Source organism: Astatotilapia calliptera, chromosome 3 (genome assembly GCF_964374335.1).
Source record: "Astatotilapia calliptera chromosome 3, fAstCal68.1, whole genome shotgun sequence".
In the NCBI taxonomy this organism is placed as follows: domain Eukaryota; kingdom Metazoa; phylum Chordata; class Actinopteri; order Cichliformes; family Cichlidae; genus Astatotilapia; species Astatotilapia calliptera.
The window spans coordinates 72,232,633-72,255,359 of NC_137424.1; the positions used below are offsets into that span (position 1 = coordinate 72,232,633).

General features: G+C 40.7%; 2 protein-coding genes across 2 annotated transcripts in view; one reads left to right on the forward strand and one right to left on the reverse strand.

The window, feature by feature from the left end:
• The window catches only part of LOC113015028 (junctional adhesion molecule-like), a 357,528-nt gene that overhangs the window by 24,353 nt on the left and 310,448 nt on the right, over window positions 1–22,727 (forward strand). The window lies entirely within an intron of this gene.
• The window catches only part of LOC145425795 (uncharacterized), a 46,243-nt gene continuing 38,643 nt past the window's right edge, over window positions 15,128–22,727 (reverse strand). The window contains exons 2-3 of the mRNA XM_080299212.1: window positions 21,799–21,904; window positions 15,128–20,025 (exon numbers count right to left, since the gene is read on the reverse strand). Of these exons, the coding sequence (XP_080155338.1) occupies window positions 16,000–16,629 (630 nt within the window). The 5' untranslated portion in view covers window positions 16,630–20,025; window positions 21,799–21,904 and the 3' untranslated portion in view covers window positions 15,128–15,999. The remainder of the gene's footprint in view (window positions 20,026–21,798; window positions 21,905–22,727) is intronic.

A 22,727-nucleotide genomic window follows, 5' to 3' on the forward strand; every position in this document is an offset into this window, starting at 1 on the left:
TGTCTCTGTAAAGCACTTTGAATCACCTTTTTGTTGAATTGTGCTATACAAATAAACTTGCCTTGCCTTGCCTTGCCTTGCCTTACTACTAGGATTTCATGTTTTTATGTGATTTCAGATCAGTGTTACTACAGTATGTCAATGAAAAAAACAACTGCACATTCAAGTGAGGTTGAGCTGAAAAGAATGATACATGCAAGACAAGGAAAACAAAAAGTAAAGTAAAAAGTAGTCAAAAATGGTCAGTTATATTTTGGACCTCAGTGGGTTAACCCAGCAAATCATGCAAAATTAAGTTTCCATTTTTGTTCATGACAGTACAGATTTCTGATGTCTTGTGTAAATTTAAGCAACAGTTAGATTATTTCTAACAAAAAAAGAGGGAAACTGAAGTTAGATTTGTGTTTGTAAATGAACCGTGCTGCGTAGCTTTCTGGATTTTATACTTATTTATTTACTATAAAGGAGATACAGTTCATCTGTCAGGATCCTGGGTCTCCTGATCCAGAGTTTTTAGTTCTTCGTGATTCTTGTATTTTGTACTCGTGTGAGTTATTCTATGGTTTCTAGTTTTGATCCCTTGCCCTTCATGTTTCTCTGTCCCCCCTCTGTTCTGTGTAAGTCTGTTTCTTGGTCAGTGTCTTTGCATGTTTTGAGTTTCTTGTGTTTTCTGTCACTCTGTGTTGTGAATTATGTTCTCATGGTTGGTCTTTTGTTGCTCCCTCGAGTCTAGTTTCTTGTGTTCCATGCTTAGTATTTCCCTCTGTGTATTTTGGTTCTTAGAGTCCTCTGCTTTATTGTTTGTCTCTGTGTTTCTTAGTTGCTCTGTCTCCCCCAATCAAGTCTGCGTCTGTGCTACTTCCTGTTTTACTTTGAAGGTCTGGGTCTCATGTGAGTGTATCCTACTTTGCTTCCTTGTCTCGTCAGTTCTGATTTCTCCCAGCTGTGCCCTCCTTCTGTGTCTCAATCCCCTCTTTACTTCCCAGTGTATTTAAACTAGAGTTGGATGTCCCAAGACCACTTTTATGTGGTCTCGTCTTGGTCTCGACGGACTTTTGTCTTGGTCTTGGTCTCGCTGTTTCGGTCTTGCGTTCTCAAATCGACATAGTGTTCGGGAGATTTGGAGTCAACCATCAGCGGAGCGGGGGTGGCTTACTGGGCTTAAGCCCGGGTCATTTTTTTCAGAAGCATGGGGTCTTTCGGAGTGTAATTTGTTAGTTAGATGCCTGACTGACAACTGTATAAAACAAAAACAACACATGAAGCACAGAGCGCACCGTCGTAAATTCCCCCTAATTTTGGTATGATCCGAGCTCAGGCACTAGGCGACTGAGCACAGCACCCATGTGAGCGAGGGGGGAGAAGCTGCTGCCTGCGAGTTTGCTGCAGACAGAGGAGAGCTTAAGTTTGACCAGGTACCAAAGCAAATCATTCGAACTAATAATGTAAATATGACGGTGCAAAAGATTGATATCAAACTGATCACTTGGTTGCGTTACTTGCTCTTTGAGTGAATCAACAAATGGATAAATAAAAAGCCGAACAGCAATGCTGATTTTTTAGAGAGTCTTAGCTTACATTTCATATTTTCAGTTCTTACCCTCCACGGATAAACAAACTCTCTAAATCGGTTTCAGTGGTGTACTGATGTACACAACAATGGACATAAGGAGCTTCTTTCAAAGAAAAAACTCAGGTAGATGTTATTTTATATATTATGCTTTGGATGTTGTTCAGTATATCTATGCAAAACAAGAGGAATTCAGCAGTATATTCACAGTTGAAACCAGATATTTACATACACTTTATGGAGAAAACATAAAAACTTTTTTTTCTGTTAAACATCAATTTAGAGTAAACTTGTTTTATTTTAGATAAATAAATGTTGAAATATCTTTTGAATTAGTTAAATGTCAGAATAAAAAGAGGGAGCTGTCTATTTTAATCACTTTCATCAAATTTAGGAGTACATATACATTAAGTTTATTGTTAATTAATAAGAAAACTCCAGACGATTCCATTCTGAGCTGAAGAAGCTTCTGATTGGTTAGTAGAGTCCATGTGAGTAAACTGGTGGCACAGCTGTGGATGCATATAAGGCAAAACACAGAGCCTGTTTCTTTGACATGGGAAAATCAAGAGATGTCAACCAAAACACCAGGAAAAGAACTGTGGAGCTCCATAAGTGTGGCTCAATTTTGAATACAATTTGGTGCCATTTGCAATTAAGAAATACAGATAGTTTCTCTCTTCACCCTTAAAGTTAACAAATATGTTTTTTATATTTATCAATCTAAAAAAATAAACATTTAGTCTGATTTGATTAAAAAAGTGTTTGTGTTTTTATCTGAAGAGTAAATATCTGGTTTCAACTGTATATTTGATGATGTTGGTGTGATTGTCAGCACAAAGTGGGAGAGAGAGAGGAACAGAGAGAGAGAGGAACAGAGATGGAACAAGAGCAGGTGAGACACAGATGTTAGTCAAATGGTTGTTTGCCAAAACTCATCAGAACATGTATCCAGTACCTAGTGTTTCTTTTTAGATACCGTTTGTTACTTTTCAAATTCTATATTTATTAAGTTATGCAGACTTGTTTGCACAACAAGGCTAAATAATTGTATAAACTTTTCTGAATCTAAATATTGTACTTTGGTAGAATTAAAAAATAAGTGTAGTGCAGGTCTATGATGATTTTTAGTGCTACTATCATCTAGTTCTGATTCTGGTTCTGTCTTGGTTACTGTTGTAGTCCTGTTTTAATTCCGGATCAGTTCTGGGTCTGGTTGAATTGGGGTTTAGTCCCTGTGTCTTGATACAGGCCCGACTTTGTTCTGCCTTGCTGCTTAATTAAAAAACTAGTTTAAGGTATCCTGCGTATGTATATAGAATAGCATCTGGCTGCAGTTTAAAGACTCGGTCTTGGTCTCGGACTTGTCTCAACTTGGTCTTGGTCTTGTCTTGGTCTCGGATTAGGCGGTCTTGACTACAAGTCTACCTTACACTCGTCTCTCTGTAACAATATGACACCGAAGCAAATCTCCTTCCCACGATGAAAACGTCATCGTGGGAAGGAGATTTGCTAAGGACTCAGGGAAAGAGAGGAGCGATGTGACACCGGACGTCCGCCTGTTGAAACTACATTGTGCAGAAGATGGACTACAAAACAAACATCTTACTTCGTCACAATGTGTTCTAACCCTGTTGTTTTATGGAGGTCATATAAACGAGAACAGCCTGTTAAAAATATCCTTTCATTTCGAAGTTTGAATTTTAAAGAAGAAGGAACCTTTAGGGTCAGATTTACTAACATCTGCAGCAGCTCAAAGACATCTTTTGATGTTAAAAAGCTGCTGGATTTACTGAAGAGACTCAGTGTCAGTTTGTGACTGAAGTTATGACATATGTGTTTGTAAGAGTTTCACTTTCAGGAGAAGAAGATTTAAATGAGTGACACAAATGTAAATTGCAAAGTCTGTGGCGCACAATTTACTACAAATTGCAAAAAATCTACCACAGACTCCTGTCTTGTTCCTGCTGTGGTTGTGATAGTGAGGACAGTTTATTGTTTTAGGGGGAGATGTTATCAAAACAAGTCTCTGATCAGCTCAAAGTTTGGCTCTGTCCTAAAACTCTCCAGTCAGATCTTATACTGATTGTTTTGAGGTGAGCCCCACTTATTGTTCCTTAATAATACAGTTTATGTGAAACCAAGCAGAAATGAATTACGGTTCTTTGTTTTTTATAGTGCACACAGCTAACTCTTTCTGCTGAATATGTAAAAAATAAAAGTGTTACTGTGTTACATGCCTGAATGTTGCGCATGGTCTGATGGGAAATAATGTTTTCTGTTCTTTAGCACATTGAACAGTGTAGGATTAAAAAGGGGATGCTTTTTCTTTTTCTAGTTTCATTATTTTAAGATGGCACTATTAGTTCATTAGAATCATATAACCAGCTTTCCATTAAACATATATTGAAGTTTTTGACCTTACATTAGCCTTTGTACTACAGTGATTGTTATAACTCTAGTTTGATCTTTTACTTATAGGTACCAAAATAATAATATGATCTTTCATTGCAGATGTAACCATGATCAACTTATACACATTGCAGTTTGTTGCTTATTTTAGAGTTGTGCTCAAGTTAATTAAGGGTTAAAAGCTACAGTCAGCGTGAATGTCTGGCTGATCTATTGAGGGGAAAGGCTTCGAGCATAGAAGGCCGCACACGCTTACACAGCACTTATACGATGTTATTCATGGTGATTTTGTTGTGCTTAGTTGTGTTTTCTGTTATGTCTTAAGTAATGGTAGCTGATCAAGCAATATTCATTTAATATTAGACACTTGTTTTAGAGCAATACACACTGATCGTCTTCATCAATGTGGAAGTCCTTGTAGCTGCAATGTTATGTCTCAGCAGGGGACAGATGGTTCCAGGAGACGGTGGCAGTCAGCGTCTGCTCTCGGGAAGGAGACAATGTTATTTTCTGTGTTAAATAAAACTGTCAACATTGATTGTATTACACCTGTCATTACGCATGAAGGGGCGTTCTAATACCCTGATTTCACAAAACTATGGAGATGTGTTTTTTGAGATGAGATCTGAGGCTGTCTGCATACAGTGTCCATCTCCCACGTGTGTGACCATTAAAATCATCGTTTGACTTAACCCGGCCGGACCAGTGTTGTTATTGTGGTTTTTCCTCTTGTCTCCATCCCCAATATTTGAATCCGTAACAAACAGTCAACTGTTCACAGAGTTTAGGTTTAAAGGATGAAACAGTTTGTACTGATGCATCTCTCCTCTCCTGTCTGAAGAGTATGTAAATATCTGGTTTCAACTGTATATTTGATGATGTTGGTGTTTGGCTTGATTGTCAGAACAAAGAGGGAGAAAGAGGAACAGCGAGAGAGAGAGAGAGAGAGAGAGAGAGAGAGCGAGAGAGAGAGAGAGAGAGGAATAGAAAGGGAGAGAGAGGAACAGAGAGGGAGAGAGATGGAGAATGAGGACGGAACAGAGATGAACAAGAGCAGGTGAGACACGCATGTTAGTCAAATGGTTGTTTACCAAAAGTATCACCGTATCATAGGTACTCATGTATCTCATACCTAGTGTTTCTTTTTAGGTTTGTTATTTTTCAAATTCTATATTTATTAAGTTATGCAGGCTTTTTTGCACAACAAGGCTAAATAATTATATAAACTTTTCTCAATCTAAATAGTGTACTTTGGTAGAATTAAAAAAAAGTGCAGTGCAGGTCTATGATGATTTTTAGTGCTACTATCATCTAGTTCTGATTCTGGTTCTGTCTTGGTTAAATCCTAAGTAGTCCTGATTTTAAACTGTTGTAGTCCTGTTTTAATTCCAGATCAGTTCTGGGTCTGGTTGAATTTGGGTTTAGTCCTTGTGTCTTGATACAGCCCCGAGCAGCACCAATTAGTGGCTGAACGACACGACCCGAGCTGTCTGACACGAGTCCCGTTGAGCTGAGCACACGTGGAAAAAGGACAAATTACAAGTGTCATTCCAGATACTAAAGGAACGTTAGCGCAATATCAAAAACCTGTAAAAGATGCCAAAAGAAAACACTTATCTGACATTATTCTTTCAAACTGTCACAACTCGCATGTTTTATTTAAAACTATTAACTCTGTTCTTAGTGCACCACATACTGACTATATCGAGCCCTTCTCTGCAACCTGTGAAAGTTTTTTACACTTTTTTAATTGAGAAGGTCTCCTCCCCCTTTGTGAATGTGGACGCTTCATCTCTTTGCTCTTAAATGCTTTGCTTCTTTTATTGATTTTTTTTTATTTTTATGCTGATTTTTTCCCTTTTTCCGTATGAGCTTACCTGCGATAGCTTCTGGACACTTATAGATCATTAGGACTAAAGTGTTCTTAACAGAAACGGCAACATTTTTATAGTTACCTTATCCTCAGCGCTCCGTGTGTCTGTGGCCTAGACACAGCTGAAGCCTGATTACAGCGTCTGGGCACCGAGCAGCCTCAATAGCCTAGAAAGGTGCTAACCGCTAGGCTAACTAGCAACAAGATGCCTTCCCTCTCCACAGATGACTACCACAGCCTCCTGCAGAAGATTGCAGCACTGGAGACAAAAATTCATCACTTAGAAGTAAACGTGGAGGTAAATGGACTGTGTGGAAATGAAACAACCTTGCCTTTGACTCAAAACAATGGCGATGAGCAAGCTAGCACACAGCTAAGGAGCACGACCAAGGAAGTAGACTTTGTGCACTATTATAAATCCTCAAGCGATAATCCCCCCTTGGACTGTCTTGGTGCAAAACCAAGACATAAATCATGTCTCCTGGAAGGGGGAGGACGTATCACAGGCAGGGCACAGCGAGCTGAAATCTCTGAAACCGACTGGCCTTCACTTCCTACGAGACAGAGAAGCTCTTTTACCCCTGTATACGAGAGGAAACAGGACTGGACAACCGTGAATAGGAAGGTTAACAACAAACCTTCAAAACAACTGAATGTGAAACTGCAGAACAGATTTGCTCCACTATCAAAGGACCCTGGACCTATATCGAACAACCATCCATCTAAAAGTAGCGAAGTAAGGTCTGAAAATCTGTTGAAAAGTGAAAGGCCACAGGGAAAACTAAAGGCTAGGCCTGAAACGCTGATTGTGGGGGACTCTGCCGTAAAGGATGTACAAAGCATGTGCGGTAAGAACACTAAAGTCCTCTGCTTTCCTAACGATATGGTCAACAACCTGAAGGAGAGATTTCTTCAAATTGCAGATGAATATCCAACTGTGACAAACATTGTTCTGCATACAGGGTCAAACGATGTGTCCAAACAACAATCGGAGGTTCTGAAACGGGACTTTACTGGATTATTAAATACTGTAAACTCTCTGAATGCAGCTGTATTCATCAGTGGGCCTGTACCGCCGGTCAGAGGAGGAGACGAGAGATTCAGCAGGTTGTTTACGCTGAATAAATGGCTTATATCAGCATGTGCTGACCACTCAGTGCATTTTATCAACAACTTTAATATTTTTTGGGAATGAAGGCATCTGTTTAAAGCAAATGGATTTAATTTTAACAAGTCAGGGGTGAAACTGTTCACCTCCAACTTGTTTTATTCCATACATCATCCATCTGTGCTTGGTGCCAAGGCTGAGATAAACGAGGAGTTATCTCATAAAGAGGAACAAACAGTACTCCAAGTACAGACAAAGCCCAGCAGAAACCTTGAGGAGGAGCTCCATTTGCCCCCACCCGGGAAGAGCCTCAGAAAGGAGAGACATCTGAGGCAAGAAGAGGCAAGAAGAGGGGTCCCTATTTGCCTCCAACTCTCTCAACAACACCAACGACCAGGACCAGGATCTTCCCCAGTCCCCCAAACCCCTGACAGGCCATCACCCCCATCACCCTCCTCCCCCTCCCTTTCTCCCTCCTCCCCACACCTGAAATTCACTGAAGAGATGATAGAGCGGGTCAATGCTGGGCTCAGATCTACCCCCCGGCCCAATCCCTCCTTGTCCCCCATATACCCCCCACCAAAGCAGCCAAAGGTTCGCCACTCAACAGAGCAATCGAAGTCACATTGCCCAGCCTCGCCCCCCTTAGTTCCTCCTTACCACCTTCATGCTTTGTCTCCGCAGTCTGATGTGTGATGTGTGGAGGGTCCGGGCTGCGAGGATTATGGCAGTGGTGACTTTTCCCAGGAGAAGCTGGGACCCTGTTTACTAGAAGGTTTTAAAATCTCTGTACTTTTAGGTGACAGGAGACATGTGGCCTGGTCAAAACACAGAGAGCTGCACTCTAAAAGATCTTTAAATATAGTAAACATACCTTGTGTGCCACAGACTGCTCCCAAACACGAGGGGACAAGTAATGCCTCTAAAACACTTAAGTTGGCTTTATTAAACGTTAGATCTTTAGCTGGGAAAACATTTTTAATTAATGATTTAATCACTGAGCACAGCCTTGATTTTATGTTTTTAACTGAAACTTGGTTGGACCAAAGTAACAGTGGAGCTGTTCTCATCGAGACGACCCCTCCTAACTACAGTTTTCTCAGTGAGGCCAGGGTGAGCAGGAGAGGAGGGGGGGTTGCTGTCTTATTTAATGAATCATTTCAATGTAAGTAGCTATCTCTTGGAAGTCTTTTGAATATGTGGCTTTACAGCTGAAGGCCCCATCCAAAGTTGTGTTTCTTAATGTTTACAGGCCTCCCAAATACTGCACAGACTTTTTTAATGACCTCAGTGAACTGCTGTCTGTGATCTGTGTTGATTTCGACTGTGTAATTATTGTTGGGGATTTTAACATCCATGTGGACAACCCTCAGGACAAAGGGACTAAAGACCTGAGTAACACTCTGGGCAACTTTGGGCTGACTCAGCATGTAACAGAGGCCACACATAATAGAGGACACACTCTTGACCTACTGATCTCCAAGGGCCTGAGCATTTCAAACATTACTGTGTCTGATGTGGGCGTGTCTGATCATTACTGTCTTTTCTTTGAAAGTAAAATCTCAGCCCACACAAATATATCAACTGCAGTGATCACAAAACGGTGTATAACTGAAGACAGTAGTGAGATCTTTAACCAGGTCTTCCCATTAACACCTGACCTGTCCAAAGGTTCAGTCAATGAGCTCGTCAATAGCTTTAATACTAACATGTTAAATGTAATGGATACTATTGCCCCCATTAAGGTGAAGGTTATCTCTGGAAGGAAAAAGTCTCCATGGAGAAACTCCACACTAGTGAAAAATGAAAAAAGAGAGTGTAGGAAAGCTGAGCGCAGATGGAGAAAAACAAACCTCCAGGTTCACTATGACATCTATAAAGAGAAACTTCACAATTATAATTTACAACTGAGGAGTGCAAGAAGGTCCTACTTCTCTGACATCATCACTAAAAACAGCCATAATGCTCGGGTCTTATTTTCTACAGTTGACAGGCTAACAAACCCTCCTGTGCCAGTAGCAGCTGAACTTCATTCAACCATGGCCTGCAATGACTTTGCCAAATTCTTCACAGACAAAATGCTACATTTCTGTAATGCGAACCAGAAATTATTTCCACTGCTAATTAATTACCATTGAGCTCAAAGGTTATATTAATAAACGGTTAACGAATGTGTATTCATGACGACGATTTGTGAGACTGGTAAACTTATGATACGTACAATAGTCTTTCATTCTACACGGTGCATTTCAAGGTCCTGTACCCATCCGTCGGTAAACTGTACCTGGGCTTGTTGCAGTGACCTGAAGTTACTAAACTTCACGAGTGTATGCACTCACTCCAAGAACCGTATAATTATAAATCTGAGCGTGGTGAAAGTTGGGCAGCACGCTAACGTCTTTTGTCCCTCTGTGTGCTCGTAAGGGTCTAACCCTTTCACTGGTTTGATTTTTTCCTCGTATCTTTTCTTTGTCTTTTCGTCGAGTCTGTCTTTGTATGGACCGGCATTGTTCTCCTTTTGTTTTGTACATTCCTTTTTTGTGCGGCAAAGAAAAAACAAGAAGGTATTGGAACCGGAGATTGAACGTTTTGCGGTGCTGCAAATGCTTGCGTTTGATGCGGTACTTGGATTGTTTTGCCACGAGTTCCCGGCATGCAATGCACCAAAATCACGTGATTGCTAAACAAGGTGCATTCGGCCTCCTCGGCTGTAATTGGTCCAGCCCAGAGTCGATCATGACCAATTGGCCAATCCAACACCTTTCATTATATATACCCTTCCTAAAAAAAAAAAAAAAAAAAATCCATCGGCCCATAAAAACAAAAAATCGCCAGCGGCCCACCGGGCAAATGCCCGGTATGCCCGATGGCCAGTCCAGCTATGTGTAGCTCCCCAGCTGGGTCTAGACTGGGTCTAGAGAGTATTTTAAATTCAGGGAATTTAAAATAGAAAATAGCTCGTCCACAGAAGGACTGGTAGCTCCCCTTACGATAAGGGTTCAGATCGCGCGAACAGGTGTGGGATTAGAGCTCTGGGTAGCTCCCCAGCTGGGTCTAGACTGGGTCTAGAGAGTATTTTAAATTCAGGGAATTTAAAATAGAAAGTAGCTCGTCCACAGAAGGACTGGTAGCTCCCCTTACGATAAGGGTTCAGATCGCGCGAACAGGTGTGAAATGTGTGTTTAGTTAGTTTGTTTGTTTGCTTGTTTTAATCAATTTTAAATCATACTTTTTATTAGTTTTTATTTCTAATGTCTCTGTAAAGCACTTTGAATCACCTTGTTGTTGAATTGTGCTATACAAATAAATTTGCCTTGCCTTGCCTTGCCTTGCCTCCTCCAGGGCTCAAATCTCTCCTTGTGCTCAGACCAGTCTCTGTTTCCTGCTCTGCTGTCTTGGAGGGGTTTGAGCCGTTGACTTTGTCCTCTTTAACCCTTTAAGACCTACCATAGAACCAAGTTTGCCAGAGCTTATATTATATTTCATTCTAACCAGAAATCTCGATGCACAGGCCGAGGGGGCGGTGTGGCAGCAATTCTTCACACCAGCCTATTAATTAATGAAAGACCAAGACAGACTTTTAATTCATTTGAAAGCCTAATGCTTAACATTGTCCACCCCAGCTGTAAAACTCAGAAACCAGTATTACTTGTTATCATCTATCGTCCACCTGGGCCTTACACAGAGTTTCTGTCTGATTTCTCAGACTTTATATCTAATTTAGTTCTGAGCTCAGATAAAATAATTATTGTGGGTGATTTTAACATCCATGTAGATGCTACAAATGACAGCCTCTCTCAAAATGTAAAAGAACCCACCCACCCCTTTAATCACACTCTAGATCTTGTTTTAACATATGGCATAGAAACTGAACATTCAACAGTGTTTGCTGAAAACCCTCTCCTGTCTGATCATTTCCTGATAACATTTACAATAATTGATTACACAGCAGTGGAGAGTAGATTTTATCACAGTAGATGTCTTTCTGAAAGTTTAAGAATATAATCCACACACTGTTATCATCTTCAATGCCCTGTACCAACATAGAGCAGAGCAGCTATCTGAATACTACTCCAACAGAGGTCGATTATCTTGTTAATAATTTTAACTCCTCACTACGTACGACTCTGGATACTGTAGCTCCTGTGAAAACTAAGGTCTCTAATCAGAAGTACCTGACTCCGTGGTATAATTCTCAAACACATAGCATAAAGCAGATGACTTGTAAGCTGGAGAGGAAATGGCGTGTCACAAATTTAGAGGATCATCATTTAGCCTGGAGAAATAGTTTGCTGCTTTATAAGAAAGCCCTCCGCAAAGCCAGAACATCTTACTATTCATCACTGATTGAAGAAAATAAAAACAACCCCAGGTTTCTCTTCAGCACTGTAGCCAGGCTGACAAAAAGTCAGAGCTCTTTTGAGCCAACCATCCCTTTAACGTTAACTAGTAATGACTTCATGAACTTCTTCACAAATAAAATTTTTATCATTAGAGAAAAATTACCAATAATCATCCCACAGATATAATATTACTGTATCTACAGCTACTCTTAGTACCATTGATGTTAAGTTTGACTCTTTTTCTCCAATTGATCTTTCTGAGTTAACTTCAATAATTACTTCCTCCAAACCATCTGTAACAAGTGTCACCTGGCAGTTTGTTGCTCTCTGCCAGGTGATTGGCTGAAGAGCTGTGAAAAGGTAGTGGGTGTGTGGGGTGAAGTCAGCGCTCTTCTGTGGAAAAAACCAGAGGCAATTAATTCACTCAGGTGAGAGTGGGTATACTGTCGGTAAGAGACTTTTGCCATTTTTGTTTGGATCTTTTGCATGTGCCTATTTTTAATGTGTCATTGGACTTTTTTAGTGTGACCACGAATTTTAATAGAAGAATTGATCAAGCCCTAGAACGACTGCGCGCAGGGAAACTGATCAATATTGTAGGTATATTGAGTGTTTGTTTTAGCTTCATGATTTTGAATGGTTTCATAAAATTGAGATTTTATTGGGTAATATTTTAATTGATAATGTTGTTTGTTTTTCAGCTGTGCTGTCTTTGCTGTCCTTTTTTTCGTTATTTTGATTGATTTGTAATTTTGTTTTGGTTAGTCCGTCCAGCCGTAAAGGCGGTTATTGATTGAGAGTAAGTTGTGTAAGGGCGGACTAACCTCTCTTTTTGTTTTTTGTTTAATTGTTTGTGCCACTTCCCTTTATCTCCCAGATCGCAGGCCGTACATAGCAATGATTCCCAGCTGTGCTGAGACCTGAATTGTTTGCAGTGTGTGCCACGATTGCAGTGTCGCTAAGTGGGGTGTGACGGGTTGCAGTGTTGTTTCGCATAGTTTGTGTGGTAAATCTCATGTGCAGCTGGGATATCAGCAGGATGTGTTGTAAGTCCTGTCTGGAAATGACTGGGAATTTGTATGTCTAACTCATGTAATAAATAAATGATCAATTTATTTCTTTGCCCCGTTTACTCATCCCTTGTCCTCAGTTACACATCAATGTGTATTTTAGACCCCCATTCCTAAATATGATCAACCTATCTCTAATGATCGGCTATGTACCACAGGCCTTCAAGCTGGCTGTAGTTAAACCTTTACTTAAAAAGCATCTCTAGACCCAGCAATCTTAGCTAATTATAGGTCAATCTCCAACCTTCCTTTCATATCAAAAATCCTTGAAAGAGTAGTTGTCAAACAACTAACAGATCATCTGCAGAGGAATGGCTTATTTGAAGAGTTTCAGTCAGGTTTCAGAGCTCAGCACAGAAACAGCTTTAGTGAAGGTTACAAATGATCTTCTTATAGCCTCTGACAGTGGACTCATCTCTGTGCTTGTCCTGCTAGACCTCAGTGCAGCGTTCGATACTGTTGACCATAATATCCTATTAGAGCGTTTAGAACATGCTGTAGGTATTACAGGTACTGTGCTGCAGTGGTTTGTATCATATCTATCTAATAGACTCCAATTTGTGCATGTAAATGGAGAGTCCTCTTCACACACTGAGGTTAATTATGGAGTTCCACAGGGTTCAGTGCTAGGACCAATTCTGTTTACATTATACATGCTTCCCTTAGGCAGCATCATTAGAAGACGTAGCATACATTTCACTGCTATGCTGATGACACCCAGCTCTATCTGTCCATGAAGCCAGATAACGCACACCAATTAGTTAAACTGCAGGAATGTCTTAAAGACATAAAGACCTGGATGGCCGCTAACTTTCTGCTTCTTAATTCAGATAAAACTGAGGTTATTGTACTCAGCCCTGAAAATCTTAGAACTATGGTATCTAACCAGATTCTTACTCTGGATGGCATTACCTTGGCCTCCAGTAACACTGTGATGAACCTTGGAGTCACTTTTGACCAGGACATGTCCTTCAACGCACATATTTAAAAAATATGTAAGACTGCGTTCTTCCATTTGTGCAACATCTCTAAAATGAGAAATATCCTGTCTCAGAGTGACGCTGAAAAACTAGTTCATGCATTTTTTTACTTCCAGGTTGGACTACTGTAATTCATTATTATCAGGATGTCCAAAAAACTCACTGAAAAGCCTTCAGCTAATCCAAAATGCTGCAGCAAGAGTACTGACAGGGACTAGAAAGAGAGAGATTTCTCCTGTTTTGGCTTCCCTTCATTGGCTTCCTGTTAAATCCAGAATTGAATTCAAAATCCTGCTCCTCACTTACAAGGTCTTAAATAATCAGGCCCCATCTTATCTTAATGACCTTGTAGTACCATATCACCCTATTAGAGCACTTCGCTCTCGCTCTGCAGAACTACTTGTTGTTCCTAGAGTATTTAAAAGTAGAATGGGAGGCAGAGCCTTCAGTTTTCAGGCCCCTCTTCTGTGGAACCAGCTTCCAGTTTGGATTTGGGAGACAGACACTATCTCTACTTTTAAGATTAGGCTTAAAAGTCTGTGAAGGTTCTCAGTCATCCAGGTCATCGTAGTCAAAGGAGCTTCCAAAGAAAAGCATCTGGACTTCTTTAAGTTACTTGAAGACGTTTCACCTCTCATCCGAGAAGCTTCTTCAGTTCTAAGGTCAAATGGTGGGGAGTCCCAGATATAAACCTAGTTGGAGATACCCCCCACAGAGGGACAAAAGGACCCCTGATGATCCTCTAATCGCCTGAGCCAAGGTGTGGCTTAAAATTAGGCTTAAAACTTTCCCTTTTGCTAAAGCATATAGTTAGGGCTGGACCAGGTGACCCTGAATCCTCCCTTAGTTATGCTTCAATATATGTACGCTGCCGGGGATTCCCATGATGCATTGAGTTTTTCCTTTCCAGTCACCTTTCTCACTCACTATGTGTTAATACACCTCTCTGCATTGAATCATATCTGTTATTAATCTCTGTCTCTCTTACACAGCATGTCTTTATCCTGTCTTCCTTCTCTCACCCCAACCGGTCGCAGTAGATGGCCGTCCCTCCTTCTGTCGGAGGTTTCTTCCTGTCGAAAAGGAGTTTTTCCTTCCCACTGTTGCCAAAGTGCTTGCTCATAGGGGGTCATATGATTGTTGGGTTTTTCTCTGTATCTATGAAGTGCCCACGTCTCTAAGATCAGCTGATCAGCTGTTCCTGAATGTACCCAGGACTGAGCATAAACTTAGAGGAGATCGTGCTTTTTCTGTAGCAGCTCCATTTATTCATTCAGTCATTTATTCTATGTATTTTGCCAGAAACGCCAGGCGCTCACAAAACTATTACAATGACCACCAAAAAGCTAAAACAATAAATGAGAGCAGGTGAACAGATTCCACACAGACGTGAACACAAAGCACGGACCCGATGCATCAGTGACATGTCGTCATTCTCACCCGACGACATGAACACGGACACGCCATCAGGGCAGAAAGTCAACATCTCACTGATTCTGAGCTGCAGCTTTTGTTCCTCTCCGGCCAAAAGCAAGCTTAATTTTTGCTGCTAAATACTTTTTTTTCTTTTCTTTTCTTTTTTTTTTTAAAATTATGCCAAATTGAAAAACTCTTAGTTTGCTATTGTTCTGTGTTTTATCCTCAGTTACTTTGAAACAGTTACTGAGTCAAAATTGAATTTAATCAAATCAATTACAGAAATCAGCGATGATACCCAGCCCTAGTGAGTAGCCTAAGCCCAACAGAAGTGGATGCAGCTGTGGGTAATGAGAAAAGATGAAAAGGTTGATAACACATTATATGGAGTAAATGCACTGCCCAAGTGTCCCCTCTCCCCACTGCCTGTCAATGAAGAACTTTGTGTTGACAAGATTGTTAGGTAATCATTTACAAATCTATAATATCTGCATGGACAGCGTTAACTGATGAGGTTGAAAAATTCAATACTCAAAAGTTTACTCTTCGGCCACCACGCTTCTGCCATCTGCCTTTTTTTTAATTAGCCACAGTAAAGGCTGCACTATGAATTCTGGGATATGTTGCGCCACGAATGAATATAATAGAATAGAATTCAACTTTATTGTCATTGCACATGCACAGGTACAGGGCAACGAAATGCAGTTTGCATCCATCCAGAAGTGCTTTAGTGATATAGATATATTACAATATATATTAGCAATAATATAGATATGTGAGTATATTACAGAAATGGGTCTATTATGGAATGTTATAATGTACACGGTATGAAGTATGTTGTGAATATTCTATAACTATAAGTATGTACAGGCTGTAGTGAGTACAAACTATGTACAGGCTATGAACAGGATATAAATATGAAAAACTATACAGAATATGAAATAAATAACTTTACAGAAATCCGAGATATACAGCTATACAGAAATGGGAACTATGCAAGTTGTAAACAGTTGTAGGGTTAAAAATTATCGAATGTACAGAATGATTATTACAGAGCTATACAGTAGTGCAGTTAAGATAAGTGAGATATAATTCCTACAGAGGCTATATAAAGTGCTAGTGGTTGTGAGTGGTGGTTCAGTCCATGTTATTATTGTGTGTTTGAGGGTACAGTTGTCCATTGTGGGTGTGTGTATGTTCAGTCCATGTGTTAACGTGGGTCAGATGTCAGGAGGCAGAGTTCAGGAGTCTGACAGCTGTGGGGAAGAAGCTGTTCCGGTATCTGGTGGTCTTAGTCCGGAGGCTCCTGTGGCGCCTCCCAGAGGGCAGGAGGGTGAAGAGTCCATGTGATGGGTGACTGAGGTCTTTGATGATTTTCCCCGCCCTTTTCAGACACCGCTTCCTGTAGATGTCTTTTATGGCAGGAAGTGGTGCTCCGGCGATGCGCTGGGCAGTTTTCACGACCCTCTGCAACGCCTTCCGGTCCGAGGCAGAGCAGTTCCCGTACCAGACTGTTATACAGTTGGTCAGGATGCTCTCGATGGTGCAACGATAGAAGTTCACCAGGATGTCTGAGGACAGGTGGTTCTTCCTCAGAGTCCTCAAGAAGAAGAGGCGCTGGTGAGCCTTCTTGACCAGCTTGGAGCAGTTGGTCGTCCAGGTGAGATCCTCGGAGATGTGGACTCCCAGGAACTTGAAGCTGCTCACACGCTCCACAGCCGTCCCCTTAATGTGGATGGGTGGATGTGGGTCAGCATTCCTCCTGTAGTCCACGAATGATACACCTGACTCATCCTTCAAGTCCGGGGAAATGAAGTGCGCATTTCCGGCCGCATTTGGAATTGGGACAGCCTTCATCACGTCGCTGTGGTGTGATCAGCCTCCAAATGGGGTCTCAAAATTGTACCAAAAAACTCTGTACCTCCCTCCAACCACACACTTCTTCGGGTTTGCCATCAGCACTACCTGCCTCAGGGAATCCGGGACTGTGACCAACCACTGCACATGCTCCACCGAGGTATCACTATGAATGATGACATCATCCAGGTAGGAAACAGCATGTGCAGCGTGAGGACGCAGCTATCGCTACAGGAGGTACTGAAAAATGGCCGGGGCTTTAAACAAGCCAAACGGAAGTGTGACGAATTGGTACGAACCACACAGAGTGGAGAAGGCTGTTTTTGTCTTTGGACTCTGCAGACAAGGGAATCTGCCAATCAGCTGCGTTTCAAAGTGGTGCTCCATGAGAGTCGTGCACACGGGCAGGGGGGAGAACACATCTGTAAAGCGCTGTTGCAATGCAGGAACATCTGCTTTATTGGAATGTGTGAGATGTTAATCACAATGCATCTTAAACACACTCTCTAAAAGCGTCATGCCCACAGCATGTTTTTGAGAAAAATCAAATATTTTGGTCCTTGAAGATCATTTCAGAGTTTTTAATGAGCTGCAGGAACCCTGTTCTGTGTGAGTGGAGAACAGCCAAGTCGCCTCCTGTGATAAACCTCCACATGTACCACTGAAAACAGTTAAATTAGTTTGAATCTGAAATCATGGCTCAAACTAGTTGTTCTGAGACCGTTTCTTCATTTTCACACCAAACTGTTTAATAAGACAAACTTCACACAGAGTTCATCAAATATAACTAACACTTTAATATTATCAGGATTTCATAATACAAACTTCAAATCATCAGGAAAACAGCTGCAGAACATGTGGATCAAAATGAATTCATTAAAAAACAACATGTGGACTGATGTGTGCTGCTGTTTATAACTTTCAACATTTCTTTGCTGCCACTGTGAATACGAATGTGGTCTTTGCCTAATTAAATAAAGGTTACACTGACTCACTGCTTCATCTTCAGGTACAAACTGGCATTACATGGAAGTACAGCCCAAAACCAGTTTAGCTTGCTTTTCTTTTTTCTGGACATAAAGTCACAATAGGTGTTGTTTCAAAGCTGGTGGACAGATTTAGTTCATTTTGGAGGTTTTAAGAGCAACTGCTGTGAAAACATTTGTAGTTTTGGGAAAAAATGATTTAGGGGAAGATTTTACCACAGCAAAAGATTAAATATGAATGAAGGATTGAAATTTAACTGAGGTAACACATAAAATGAATACAACTACTAAACACTACTGTGTCCTAAGGAAACAAAGATTAAAATGTAACAGGGATAACATTTTAGAGAATTAAAATCCCTAAAAGGAAAAATAATAAACTTGATATGCATATCTATACATGCAGCTTCCTAAATGTAACATTCAGGATTATTCACTGCAGGTCCAGAAATCAGAGCTACCTCATCAGATCCAAGTGTGGCATCAGCTGACACTCTTTACAGGAGATTCCATCTGAACTCTGTGGAGCCTGATCTCAAGGTTTTTAAGTCTGAGCCTGAAACCAGAAGAGGATCTTTCTCTCTCTTCAGATTCATTGTGATCCAGTGATTTCAGTCCTGCATGATCAGGCTGATGTTTGCACAGAGCAGATAATGAAGTGAATGTTTTTGCACATTGGTAACAGTGAAACAGTTTATTTACAGCGTGGGATCGTTTGTGTTCGGAGTATGAACTGAGATTCCTGAAGCTCTTGTCACACTGGTCACAGCTGAAGTTCACTTCCATGTGTGTACGTTCATGTTTGTTACGATGACCTGATTGTGAGAAGCTTTTCTTATGGTGGATTCCCTTATGCTTTTGCATTGAGCTCACGTCCAGTGGTGAAGGATGACCCACACTGGTCACAGATGTGCTTTTTGACCCCACTGTGGAAGAGTTCATGTATTTTTAATGTACTTGGTGTGTGGAAGCCTCTCCCACATTCTTTGCAGTAGTTCATTTTGTCTCCAGTGTGACTATGTTGATGTGATTTTAGGTCCCGTTGATGATTGGAAGTTCTTCTAAAAAGATCACATAAAAATGCTTTCCCTACACCACAGTGACGACAGGGTTGAGAAATGGATCCATGTGCTTTGCTCCACTTCTAAACAAAGACATTGTAAGTCAGGGAATTCCTTCAACGTTTTTATCCTGAACGTCGCCTGAAACAAAGAGCATCTCTGCCAACGTCCAATTACATTTTACTGTTTACATTACAACACTCAGCTTACTGAGAGAAAATTAGTCTTCATTTTTCCAAACAGTTCATTCAGTATAACTCCATAAGTTTACTGATCAGACTTGTTCCAAACAATCAGGTTAAAATTACAAGATAAAAAAACTAAATACATCCTCACAGTAACTGCACTTGTAGAGTTACTTTCTGGTGTGGATCTGTTGGTGTTTTTTCAGCTGATATGGAAATTTAAAAGACTTTCCACACAAGTCACAGCTGTAGGCTTTAACTCCACTGTGGATGAGTTGGTGTGTTTTTAAGCTTCCAGCCCGGGTAAAAGACTTCCCACACAACTCACAGCTGTAAGGTTTAAATCCACTGTGGATGAGTTGGTGTGTTTTTAAGTTTCCAGCCTGGGTAAAAGACTTTCCACACAGGTCACAGTTGTACGCTTTAAATCCACTGTGGATGACTTGGTGTGTTTTTAAGTCTCCAGCCTGGGTAAAAGACTTTCCACACAGGTCACAGTTGTACGCTTTAACTCCACTGTGGATGACTTGGTGTGTTTTTAAGCTTCCAGCCTGGGTAAAAGACTTTCCACAGAAGTTACATCTGTACGCTTTGACTCCACTGTGGATGACTTGGTGTTTTTTTAGGCTTTGAGCCATGGTAAAAGACATTCCACACAACTCACAGCTGTAAGGTTTAACTCCACTGTGGAAGAGTTGGTGTGTTTTTAGGCTTTGAGCCAAGCTAAAAGACTTTTCACAAAACTCACAGCTGTAAGGTTTAAATCCACTGTGGATGAGTTGGTGTGTTTTTAAGTGTCCAGCCTGGGTAAAAGACTTTCCACACAAGTCACAGGTGTAAGGTTTAACTCCACTGTGGATGACTTGGTGTGTTTTTAGGCTATGAGCCAGGGTATAAGACTTTCCACACAAGTCACAACTGTAAGCTTTAGCTCCACTGTGGATGAGTTGGTGTTTTTTTAAATTTTCCAGCCCGGTTAAAATCCTTCCCACACAAGTCACAGCTGTACGCTTTAACTCCACTGTGGATGACTTGGTGTTTTTTTAAATTTCCAGCCCGGGTAAAATCCTTCCCACACTCATCACAGCTGTATGTTTTCTCTCCCTTTCTTCTGTGAGGTTTGTCGGCCTCCTGAGAGCGCTGACTTCTCGCTCCATGTTGGTCCTGCAGTGACAGAGATACAAACAGAGGCAATGAGTGAAATGCAGTCGTGGAACAAACTGAAACTCCCTCCATTGGTGGAATCAGACATGTAAACAAAAACACATTGTAGGTGTGTTACCACCACCTTCTGGTGACAGTATCACATTACAATGATGTGCTACAATGAGAGTTGTAATGAAAATGACATTATTGAAGAAATATTGATCATCAAAGAAACTCTTTTACTTCAGAAAATAATTTGAGTTCAACTGATGATATTGTTGTTTCAATGTGTGTAGAGAAAATATGATCTTTGTATTTTCTTGTAACTTGTGTGGTTTTTGGTTGTGAATAGAGCTGGGCGATATGAGATTTTTTCATATCACGATATGTTTTTTTCATTTCAGGCGATAACGATATCTATCACGATATAAGCCAAATAACTATATTTCTAAGATTTAAATGTGCCGTTGCTCACAAGTAAAATGTGAAATAATCAGCAGCTTGTTTTTATTTAAATATTTATTTCCCATAATAAGTTCAACAGGGTAGATGTACTTAAGGAACATGAGACTTTTTCAGATAAATAAAGGCAAATATTGCAAACTACACAAAAGGCAGCCGCTAAAGCGTTTAAGTTTCAAAATAGAACAAACGAAACAGACTAAATTGTCAATTCCACTTAGAAACAAAATATTAATTCTAAAAATAAATCTTAGTTTGTTTTACAGAAGAACAGACAAAACTGACTAACTTTTGTCAATATCAAATAAACTGAGAACTAAAAGGAAATTCTCAATCTCTCCTTGTTGTATAGCTTAGCTTTTCAAACAGTTTTAACAGTTACTTTAGTCTGACAAAAACCAAATGACGAATTAACGCTTCCAGTCAGAGACTGAGGCTACGTTCACACGTACACGGGTATTTTTGAAAACGGAGCTTTTCCGTTTTCGTTTTAAAAAATAATCCCGTCCACACATAAAGGCAGAAATGAAGGAAAACGCTGCTATGAACATGCCAAAGCAGCAGGTGGCGCTAGATTCCTAACCGTGCAGAAATGTTGGCCAATCAGAAGTCTAGAAGCCTCGGTGGGAAAAAGTAAACAAAGCTGCGGCATAGAAGCAGAACCGAGTCGTATGTGTGGACGGACAGTAACTGTGTGTATATGTAAGCATTTAAACACTGCAGAGAGTAGAATTAACAGTAACAGTATTGTAGAAATTCATTTCACCGAAACAATAACGTGGCGCACAGTGTGACGCATGCACCCGTTTATTGTATTTCCAGACTTGCTTTCGGCACAATTTACAGTGCACGCTACTCTGTTTTTTGTCAGACTTGAAATAGCCGAAATACCTTCACACTACGGAACTTCTATGGCTCTTCCGTTCGACAATCTCTCCGGCATTGGAACCATCATCTGTTTTCTCTTCGGTCACGCTCGGTTGATTTTTCTAGTCGGCACACTCATTTCCTCCATTACCCGCTGGCTGCTTCCCAAACGAACACACATGCGGCTTGGCACTTGTGCTGTACGTAACAAGTCACGCGACGTGACGCTGCGTCTGTGATTGGCGAGGTCTATCGCGATAGTTTAATTTCTCTATCGAGTAAAAGTTATATTGTGATACATATCGTTATCGTTCTATCGCCCAGCTCTAGTTGTGAATGTAGATTCTGTATATATGGATGAGCCCAGGATGGAAAAAATAAAGCTGCTGTTAACAGGTTTTTAAAAACCAACCAGCTGTGCACACAGTTTCAATAACTGTGTAACTGTGATGTTCTTCTCACCTTTTGTGTTGGAGTCATTGTTTCCTCTTTAGTGGCTGAGCTGAGTCCAAATGGCTGAAATTGTTCCTCTGCTGCACCACCAGACTCTTGTCCTCCTGTTACTCAGCTGGGACACAAAAAGTATATATTTGTATTTTATCCCTGACAAAAAGAAGCAGAGCAAATAAACATGACTAAACTCCTCAGTGACAACAATACCTATGAAGCTTCAAGGTGAAACCCCAGAAGCAACTACAAAAAGAAAGTCATCAGTTGCCTACAAGAACTTGAAAGGGAAAAACCTCTGACCCCTCTGCATATCACCACCTTTACCCAGGGGATGCTACACCCTGTATATATGGACTTCCATAGATCCACAAAGACGGAGTCCCGATCAGTCTCAATGGTAGCAGTATAAACTCAGCCACCTACAACATTTCAAGCACCTCATTACCATCCTAGCTCCCCTAGGATTTGTGGTAAGCTTTTCTTTGGCTGTCACTTCTTCACCCTGACCTGTCTTACTTGGCTCAGGAGAACTAAAATATACAGTGGGGCAAAAAAGTATTTAGTCAGCCACCGATTGTGCAAGTTCCCCCACCTAAAATGATGACAGAGGTCAGTAATTTGCACCAGAGGTACACTTCAACTGTGAGAGACAGAATGTGAAAAAAAAAAAAAATCCATGAATTCACATGGTAGGATTTGTTAAGAATTTATTCCTAAATCAGGGTGGAAAATAAGTATTTGGTCAATAACAAAAATACAACTCAATACTTTGGTGGTAGCTGACCAAGCATTATTCATTTAGTATTATACACTTGTTTTAGAGCAATACACACTGATCGTCTTAATCAATGTGGAAGTCCTTGTAGTTGCAATGTTGTGTCTCTGCAGGGGACGGATGGCTCCAGGAGATGGGGGGCAGTCAGCGTCTGCCCTCGGGAAGG